The sequence below is a fragment of the Frankliniella occidentalis genome, unplaced genomic scaffold, assembly GCF_000697945.3.
Source record: "Frankliniella occidentalis isolate FOCC.00 unplaced genomic scaffold, Focc_3.1 Scaffold156, whole genome shotgun sequence".
Classification (NCBI taxonomy): domain Eukaryota; kingdom Metazoa; phylum Arthropoda; class Insecta; order Thysanoptera; family Thripidae; genus Frankliniella; species Frankliniella occidentalis.
This window is the reverse complement of record NW_026267282.1, coordinates 593,892-603,805: the sequence shown is the minus strand read 5'-3', so window position 1 is coordinate 603,805 and position 9,914 is coordinate 593,892. Positions and strand designations below refer to the sequence as shown.

At 33.7% G+C, this 9,914-nt stretch overlaps 2 protein-coding genes across 3 annotated transcripts in view; one reads left to right on the top strand and one right to left on the bottom strand.

Moving 5' to 3' along the window:
* LOC113204105 (calcium homeostasis endoplasmic reticulum protein) overlaps positions 1 to 9,914 on the top strand; it is a 19,356-nt gene that overhangs the window by 7,227 nt on the left and 2,215 nt on the right. The gene's annotated exons all lie outside the window — the stretch shown is intronic.
* Positions 1,733 to 9,914, bottom strand: part of LOC113204092 (polypyrimidine tract-binding protein 1) — an 80,243-nt gene continuing 72,061 nt past the window's right edge. Inside the window, exons 10-16 of one of the 2 annotated variants that reach the window (XM_052271246.1) lie at positions 8,732 to 8,765; positions 7,330 to 7,422; positions 7,024 to 7,240; positions 6,839 to 6,916; positions 6,639 to 6,701; positions 5,613 to 5,676; positions 1,733 to 5,529 (exon numbers count right to left, since the gene is read on the bottom strand). In XM_052271246.1, the coding sequence (XP_052127206.1) occupies positions 5,461 to 5,529; positions 5,613 to 5,676; positions 6,639 to 6,701; positions 6,839 to 6,916; positions 7,024 to 7,240; positions 7,330 to 7,422; positions 8,732 to 8,765 (618 nt within the window). In that variant the 3' untranslated portion in view covers positions 1,733 to 5,460. The remainder of the gene's footprint in view (positions 5,530 to 5,612; positions 5,677 to 6,638; positions 6,702 to 6,838; positions 6,917 to 7,023; positions 7,241 to 7,329; positions 7,423 to 8,731; positions 8,766 to 9,914) is intronic. The other variant, XM_052271247.1, reaches the window with a different exon arrangement.

The window sequence follows — 9,914 nt, the reverse complement described above, 5'->3', positions numbered from 1 at the left end:
GCATTGATATCTTTCGTTTTCGCTTTAATTCTTAGCGCAGTTTACTTCTGGTTGATATTCTAGCATTGGCGGAAGTAATGAATTCGTCTATAGACAGTTTAGTTTAAGCTGACTCGGGCACTGTCGGCTGTAGCTACAATCGTGTAGCTACAAACAGGGACGTGGAGGATGAATCGTCATCGGCTTTCGCAATTAGCAATGACGAAAACCCTTGAACTCACATTAATTGGAACAATACTGGCCTTGGCAACAACTAATGTGACGGAGCAAACAATATGAGAGAAAAGTACCCAGATTGAAAAGGAGAAGAGGAAGAAATAGAGAGGAAACGGAATAGGTGCTACATGTATAGTCAGTACTGAGTTTTTAATCACATCTAAAAGACAGTACATAAACACAGGCAAGGAATTATCTACAGTCGTGGTGTAATCTAAGGAAGCAATTTAAGAAAAGAAATGCTTTTTAAACAGGAGGTGAAAAGGGAAGGAGAAGAATCAGATAATGTACGGATTTTAGACAATATTTCAGTGGCAATTTAATGACAGCCTGGGATTTTGTTTTGAAAATAATAACTCTTTGTAGGGATGGAGCACATTAAAGTGTATACTTTAGTTTACTAATCAAACTTTTCAGGGTAAAATTCATGCAAGTGGACTGCCCTGAAATATTTGTGAAGCATGATTCATCCTGTATATGAATAACCCATTTAAGAAAAGAAATCCCTATAACACTGTATTTGATGCGGCAAATAGAACGAATGTGAAACAGCTCCATAATTTGATCATTAACAAATAATAAATTAACTCTGAAGATCTTCTCCCTGTCTTTTGGATATCCTTCCTTGATTGTCATCACAATGAACCCTCATGTTTGCATCTTTGTACAAAACTAAAACATACAAATAAGTATCATTGCATATATGCCTAACAATCTGTTTCACTTCTAGTCTATTCTTGGCACAATTATTATTTGTATTCTGCGCTTTCTTTTCACTACTCTAATTTGTTGTCAACAGTTATGAAAATGCAGCAGCTTATGAAATGCAAAGTACCTTAGAGTGTACATGGCTTCAATACACAAAGTGCCTTTGATAAACGTGTCAAGCAGGAGGACATTGAAACCTATTATTTAAGAAATGAACTCAACAAATGTTCTGTAGGAAAACTGTTGACAACATCTACAACCACATTTCTCTTAAAAAATTACACTCATGAAATTAAAAGATGTTTTACTTAGTTTCAAGTCTTTTCAAAAATTTGACAATTTTCAAAAAGAAAAGCAAAAACTCAGACAGTAATAAATGTAACACCTTGAAACACATTGTCTGCAGAAAATTTGAAGCCCTCAAATAAAACATGCTTTGTGTTTGCATTGTGGTCATACTGCAATGAATTTGTAATGAATTCATATTTTCACAAGGTAAAAATGCTCTGCCCAGTGTAAGTTAATGTACCTAATGAAAAGGATCTGACAGAGGTATTTGGTAATCACAGCTACATGTATGAGTTCCATCAGTTTTAGTTAGTAGTGATATGTAACCAGAGACAGAAATACATAGAAAACAGAATAGAGGAGGAAGTATGAAGCAGAAAGAACAGGGCAATCTATAAGTAAGTGGAAGCAAGCAGTTCTCAGATTAGAAATACGTATAGTAATGCAGCAAGTGAAGGTAACATTAGAAATAAGGTTGAAAATAAATTTACAGTAAGATTTAAAAAACAAACTCGTTGCATTGTGTTCTGCCTTTTTTTTATTATTCTCAGAAAACACAGATGATGGCATGCTTGACAGCATGATTGAAGTTTTGAGGAAGTATTCTAATAATAGATCAACATTCATCACAAGTCTCCATGGCATATCCATGTGCAGAACCCTTGGTCTCAATGTGAGACTCATCAAATTGCTTAATAGGACACAGTACTTTGACCCCTTTTTCCTTTTAATAGGTGAAATGTTGGTCATTGAATGAAATTTAACATGTCCTTTTTAATACTGAACTGCAAAATCGACCTAATAAAATATTGAACAATTTAAACAACAAATGTGCATTACAGCACGGCATCAATCTATTACTCACTATGTAACACATGAATAAAAAGTAAAAAAAGGACGCATCCTTGTTTTCATCATATCCTTAATGCATGGTCTATCAAACAACATTCACTCATAATCTCATTCATTCCTTGTCTTTCACTCCCTGCTTCTAACATCCTCCAATAAAAAACAAAAAACAAAAAAGGTTGCTTTGTCGTTCATTAACCTAGAAATTGGAACACAAAACAGTGGAGGGCGACATTTTACACAGTTGACAATGCTTTGTTTTCAGAACCTTTAGAACAGTAACTAGGAGTCCAAAGCATAATAGGCAGCAACTAGGGCTTTGGTACAGCACCCTTTGCTAATTAGAAATAGAGCTTGAGTATGTAGAGATGCTAAATATGATAGGAAAGTTTTAAACAACAGAAAAAAAGCTCTGGCAATTGAAAACAAATTTTCTACCACATTGAGGGTCCCACTAGACTAACTTTAAGTCATAATAGTACAAACTAGCTACAAGGCTCAGTTGTATTTGATCCCTTTAAATTGAGGTCCAAGAGAACAATTACTATCTGAATACAGCCAGTATAAATAAAGAAGACACCTCCTTCTTGTAAAAAGGAGTGCAGCAATCAATAAATTTTTCATAAGAATCACACCTGAACCCAGATTTGAATGAACTGAATTGGTTTGTCTATTGCAGAAAATCCACTAAAACATGATATGGCTTAATTAGCACTGGTCCTGAGATTCTATAACTTAGCTACAGCCAAGAAAGCATGCCACTTAGCTTCTCTTCATGCTCTTAATTTTTGTAGAAGAGACAAGATTATTTTTGACTATCATCTTAAAACTTTAAATTAGATGAATGCCAAACTCCTCATTATGTTAAAAACATTGGATGTTCAAAACATTCAAGTTTTCGCACATCAATATTAGAGAACAATGAACAGGTTCCTTAAATCTGGATATTTTACAGCTTCAGTTAAGCCCCCTTCTATTGCTGGCTGACAATTTTTGTTTCTGCCTCACATAGAAATACTACTTTGGTTTCCGCTTAATTATTGAAACGGTTTGTGGTACGGCAATTTCAACACTTTATTACGGAAAAAGCTTGATAGATTCCAGCAGAATGAAAATTTGTCCCATCTAGCTTTATGACAAGAGGTACAAAAATAGCATAGATTTTGAACAAATTGATATGTGTGCAGAGGTCTGCTTTGGAATCTGATTACTTCCAGCAATCTGCCTTCTTATCTCCAGCGCAAAGGGAGCTGATCTTGGCCTTTCAAACTAATGATTGTCCATTTTCAGCCCTCCTGAATAATATACATACATACATTTACTTACATACATACATACATACATACATAAATACATCAGGGAACAAGAAAACCAAATAGACCAACCCTGTGGTTCATATCTTCATAACATATCACTATTTTATTATTTAAAGCTATGCAAACAATACTGTTTTCTTTTATATAGTATTTACACAAGTGTTGATATGTGAAGAGGCCACCAACTACTTTACATGCATGATAACAAATTAGACAGCAAATAAAGAAATAAAGGAATGGAAATATAAATGATACAGAAATGATTTGCATAGGTTTTGGCACATTTAGTCAAAACAACACTTGGTGGTACAAAGGTAAACTGAGAACAAGTATAAAAAACTCACAAATTGCTAGTGGCTCTCTTCAATCATATCCTCATCACATGCCTGGATACCAAAAGAGACAAAAAGAAAAAGAGAAAGAGAGGGGTAGAGAGAAAGAGAGATTTTTGATGGGTATACAGAGAAAAGGGAAAATATGAGATTGCTTATATGAGATGACTGCATCAAGCAGCATAACGGAACTACTGACCTACATTGTAGGCTATGCTAAATACTCTCTATACCGTATAATAACAGTATTACAAACCAATTCAATAAGTCCCTAAAAAACTGTCTAACATTTATAATAAATTACTATGCATTTGAATTTATTAAACTTTGTCAAACATAATATGTCTGCATTAATAGATTATGAATATCCAGTTTGGCATAAAATACATATTTTTACTCATACCTTCGACTCTCAATGGCTGGTTGAACAAAAATACAAAATGGAAACTTATTTCAAGGGCTGACGTTGTTGAACTGAGAGATACAAGATGTAGTATGAAAAAGTGTTTTACCATAAGAACAACAAATACAAGCAACTTCTAATGTCTTCATGTGACAATTCCCTGTCTAACAAGATTACTGACAGCACCCTTTGGAATGATTTGAACATAAATAATAGGGTATAAGAAATTGACTTATAAACCTAAGAATATTTTTGGTGAATCTCTGCTTTAAATTACATGCAATGCAACAATAAATGTCTTCACACTATCACTCTTTCTACAGCCAAAGGAGCATTGATAAATCTGAAGTACTTTGTCAATACTAAGCTTTCCCAAACCCCATACAATTGACAAAAATTGTCTTCACATGAATTTGCATATTAATTTTGTAGCTAGGCTGGAAGCCTCAATCATACTAAGTGCCAATTTTTGGCAAGCTGGACTGCTTTTCTAAAACAAAATCAGCAGTTACTACATGGACTTTCAAAAGTAAATGCATAGACACATGGAAACAAGTTTTGATTTTAAAAATAAATAAATGTATAAGCCTCATCTCAAATCATAACTGTTTCCATTTTCAAACTCATTGGTTTTGAAACGATTGTACATAGTCAAATGTACAAGAAACATAATCTATTTGATGTGTAAAACTTGATTACTTATTTCACATAGTTTATAAAAATATTATAGTTACCATTCTACATGCTTGTACTACACAAGACAAATACTTCATTAATATCAACAAAGGCCAACTAAAATATACCATAGAAAAAAGAAGTAGAGTTCACCGTGTCATGCAAAAATCTGTTGATGACTAAAAAATCATCAGTAAATTTAAGGTATGTCTAATATTCATACTGTCAGTTGGTAAAACAACAATTTTCACAACATAAAATCAAATTTTAACTTTTAAAACGGATTTCATAATTTCTCAAAAAACATGATTAAAGAAACAGTAAAATCTTTAACATTCCTAACATACACACTGTATAATGGACATTCATCACTCATGTCTCAAACACGAGATCTTTTTCTTTAAATAAAATGTCATAACTCATCCAATGCACTACACTAAAAACCATTCTTACAATAACAACATTAATTTTTTTAGTCATAGTAACACTTCACCGGCATCACACTACAACTTGAAATTATCTAAGTATTAAAAGTTTGCATGTTTTAGCTTTCTAATGCTGCATCACTTTAAGTCTCCCCACCTCACCACTTTTGGCTCTGCACTTCATTGTAAGTCTCATTGCGTCACATAAAACGATGACATAAAACGATGACGAAGCACAATACGGCAACTTAAATGTTAGATTTTGAGAAAGACACTCGGAGATGATTCTGTTCACTCAGTTGATAGTTGTGCATTTTCTGTAAAGAAAAGATGTCACATTAAATTATTAGAATGATGTTCCCTAGTTTAATGTAAACATAGAGCTTAATATTTAACTCACAATTAAAGCACTGACTGCTTCATCCATTGATGAAAGTTGTATGAGAGCCATCTTTCTGTCCTTCCTGAAAACAGAAAAACAGAAACATTGATAAGTCCTGATCAGTCATCATACAGCATAACACACACCTGTACACACAAGACCATACATACAAAAACAAATACAGACACACACACACAAGAAAAATACGAAATTGTTTGTAAAAGTGAATGTCATAGTAAGCAGCGCGTTTGCCCTAACATGAGCTCTCAAAATCATGATTACAGGTAACATCACAAAGCCAGGTACATTTACAGATAGGTATTAATGATTCTATAGGGTAAGATATATTGTACAGGCAACCTAAGCATGAAAAGATGGACGCACATTCAAATTTGTGTTCTTTAATTGCAATATTTTTTAGAATGTCTGCAAGGTGGATAAGGGTTGAGGGGCAACTTTAAGATATATTTCTATGTTTTGATGAAGTGTATGGGAGTTGGGGAAAGAATACTTTGGTAAGCTATGAAGCATTTTGTTTTCTATTGCTATTAGCTAAATTAACATTATAACACACCTCCCTCCTGTTCTAAAACATATTACAGTATGTGGTTTAACACAGATGATTCCAAAATTTTCTCAAAGTATGCACTTTGGCCTGCCTCCTCCGTAGCAAAACAAAAGAAAGGGTGTATGGAGTGGGTAGATAGTGAGGAGGATGATAAATTTTATTTGTGATGAGAGCAAATAGCAAACTACTAGCATAAGGCAGCCCTGGTCTGGCAAGCCAAAAAATTTGAGTTTTCAGTGTAATAATCATTCAGTTATCAAAGCCATGTCTTGTAAGGACATGCTGCAAATGTAAGCAAATTGATTAATACAGGCCAAAGCATTGAATTAGTCTTAGCATTTTACTTTTCAAATTGAAAAGCAAATTCAAGTGCATAAATAATAAACTTAGTATTGTGTAATATTTCTAAAACACTTAAGTATTTGAAATGCAAAATTTAATTTATCACTCAGCACACTGCACTCAAGGTTCCTTACAAGTCAGAAGACAACTCCAGGACTGATTCACTTGCATCTTCCTTCAGTAATTTACCAAATGACCTGTATGAGGAATTGGCAAAAGTAACAAATATTTTACTGTCTACATTTTTTGGTGGGGAGAAATAAGTTTCTATTCAGTTCGGTGCAGTGATACTGTTTCTTAAGACAAGCCAAAATGTTTGAAGCAAAATACTTACGGGAAAAACTTAAATCCTTTAACTTGAAAGCCATTCTTTGCAAAAGCTTCTGTAATCTCTTCTTCTGATACACTGGGCCTGAAATGTAGAAAATTAAGATAAACATCAAACCAAATGCCAAAAAAAGAGGAAATAATCCTTCAGATAATTATATATTGCTATTTGAGAAAGAAAAATGTACTAACGGAATGTTTGATAAGTGTAATGTAGCAGATGGAGGATATATATTTTGATAGTTCTTGGAGCCAGGCTTTTTGAAACGATGAAGTGGTGAAGTGGTATAGTCTTTAGTGAGGCCGGCATCAGGTTGGCCTTCTTTGGGTAATTGCACATTTAGGTGCTTGGACGGCATTACACGGATTTGCTTCCCAAACATTCGTAGCTTATCCATATGAGTCATAGCTATAATTAACAATAAATAAACAATTAAAAATACAAGAAAGAACAAATAGATTATTAAACTCCTTCAAGCAAATTAATTAACGTCTTACCTAAGTTTGCCTGATGTGGCTCAGCCATTTGAATAAGAGCACTGTCTTTCTTGTTATAAAGAATCTTTACGCGTTGTACATCCCCATATACACCTGCATGGCAAAAATAAATCACAAATTAAGTCCATTTCACCTAATATTTTTTTCAGTAGCATACATATAAACAATAGAGATTTCATATTGTCTATGTTACATTACTGATCAATGGGGAAAGCATGATTCATGAGTCAGTAGAATAGAAATAGTTTCAAGAATCCAAAAACAAAACATTATAAAAATTGTCGACAGAACTTGTTCCAATCCAAATCCAGAAAGTTGAAAAATGTTTGAAATCTAAAAATATAGGGCAACATTAATTATATGGATAGGGACTGTTCATCACTCACTACTACATTCGGGATGAGATCACAATGAGTACCATAGATTGCACCCTAATGGCCTTAGACATGACAAATTTCAAAATTCAGAAAAAAATAAGGACCTATGCCCTGAAGGTACAAAAACATGCATATTTTTGCACTCATGCATGAAGCACTGAAGCATCATTCACCCTTACAACACTCTTCCTGGATAAATATCAGATGAAAAAAAAGGAACAAAAGAAATGTTTTTAAAATGCCTCACTCTAGCAGAGAAGATTGTTCAAAATATGTACATTGATTACGGTCAATTGGTCCATGTGTTGAATCATTATGGGAACCACAGGTTTAAGTAAATAGCAATTCAACATATTTGAAGACATCATTGAACTTCATTGATCGTGAAGGCATGAAGCATATTTGAGAGATTGTGTTCCGTATTGATTTTAATTAAAAATTAGAAGTTGTAAAAATTAAAAAAATCTATTGAAAGTGATGAAATTTGTGAAAGAAAAGGCCAATATATTTTTAAATACCATTTTAGAAGTAAAATGGAGACATAAAACAGTGACATAAAAAATGACGGATAATGAAATTTGAACCGTGACACAAGTGAGATGAAGAGTATAACAGATAGAACAGAGTTAACTGTGGAGTCAAAGGATGAACAGAGAATCAAAAGTGTTAGCCTAAAACCTACAAAGCAAATTAGGGATTTGCTAAGGTGGCATGATCACAAACTAGGCTGGAGCATTTGCATCATCTACACAACACAAGATGTGATAAGTTGCTTTGTTAGCCCTTAGGTAATGCTAACAGAATCCAACACCATTTTCACTTCAGGTAATTATCCTACTGCTTAATATCAAAGTTGGTCCCATAAAAAGAACTAAGTAACATTTATGAATAGATAAAACAAAGGTAAAGATAATTTGAAATAATTGATAATACGGTGTCAAAATAAAAGTCACGGAGACTGGTATAGTCATCAGAAAACACAGTAAATAAAATTGAAACAGTGAAAATTGTGTGCAATAACATACCGAATAGGGTAAAGAGAGCATCAGGCGTGACCATCTACGAAGGGAGAGACAGCACAAGAGAGGCGTTGTCGGTTGGCAGGAGTGACACCGCCAGGAAGGCACCAGAAACGGAAAGAAAAACAAATACAAGAGAAACATTAGCTTTTGTTGTGAAAAATAAAAAAAAATATTAAAGACAGGCAGATATAGTTCCGCGTTTGATAGAGGTTTTGATAAATTGGAACTGGTTGTTACTAATGAGTCAGAAAATGGGAAGAGAACAAATAAAGTTTGGTCGCAAAGGTTTCAAAGCAAGTCTGTGAGTGAGTGAGCAAGCGAGTGGATGAGGTATGCATCTAACTGAAATTTCTAGCGCTCTCTGGCAAACACACACAAAAAAAATATAATTCAAATTCCGGTAAGGGTAAAGGAGTTTGTAAAGAGTTAATTTGAACCCTTATCTTTCAGCAACAAAGGGAAATATAGAATGTTTAAATTGCAAAGTAAAGCACATTTTCCTGCATACTAACTAGGCAAGCATAATAACTCTTGAAGACAAATGTCTTAACCAAAATGAAAGTAACTAAATTTAAATTTACACTTGTCTCAATTTGTAGAATGTAGATGATTGTACACTGAAAGAGTGTTTCATTATGATTGAGTCTACATTTGACAAAATGTAAAATATAAAGAGAGACTGAATTCATAGAGGACTAATTTCATCTACTATATCTACACATTATTTAAACCAAAAACGGTTTGGCAAATATGATTTGAAATCTAATTTTGTTGTGGGAAGAAATGCGCAGGCTTCTATCTACAAATATAGGTGCAAACCGGCTAAGCTACTGGAGTCACTGAATTCAAAATTAAGTATGCTTGAGCAGGTGCACAAGCACTCACTCACACAGACTCACTCTGGAATGTTCATGAGTTTCCTTGCACTTCAAATTCTAACATATGACATCATATCTACTCTACGATTATGACCTCGGAGATCTGACGGATAAAGTTTTTGACAGCATTAAATCAACTACTTTCTATCGCAACAAGTACACTGACTATTTTACAATCTAGCGCTAGAGACCTTAAAATGACAAGAGTAAATAAAATACTTGAGCTGTTCCCAAATAGAACCAAGTAGCCCCCAAAAATGTATCACCCTCACAGTTGAATGTTTCATTCATCTTTAATCTTCAGATTT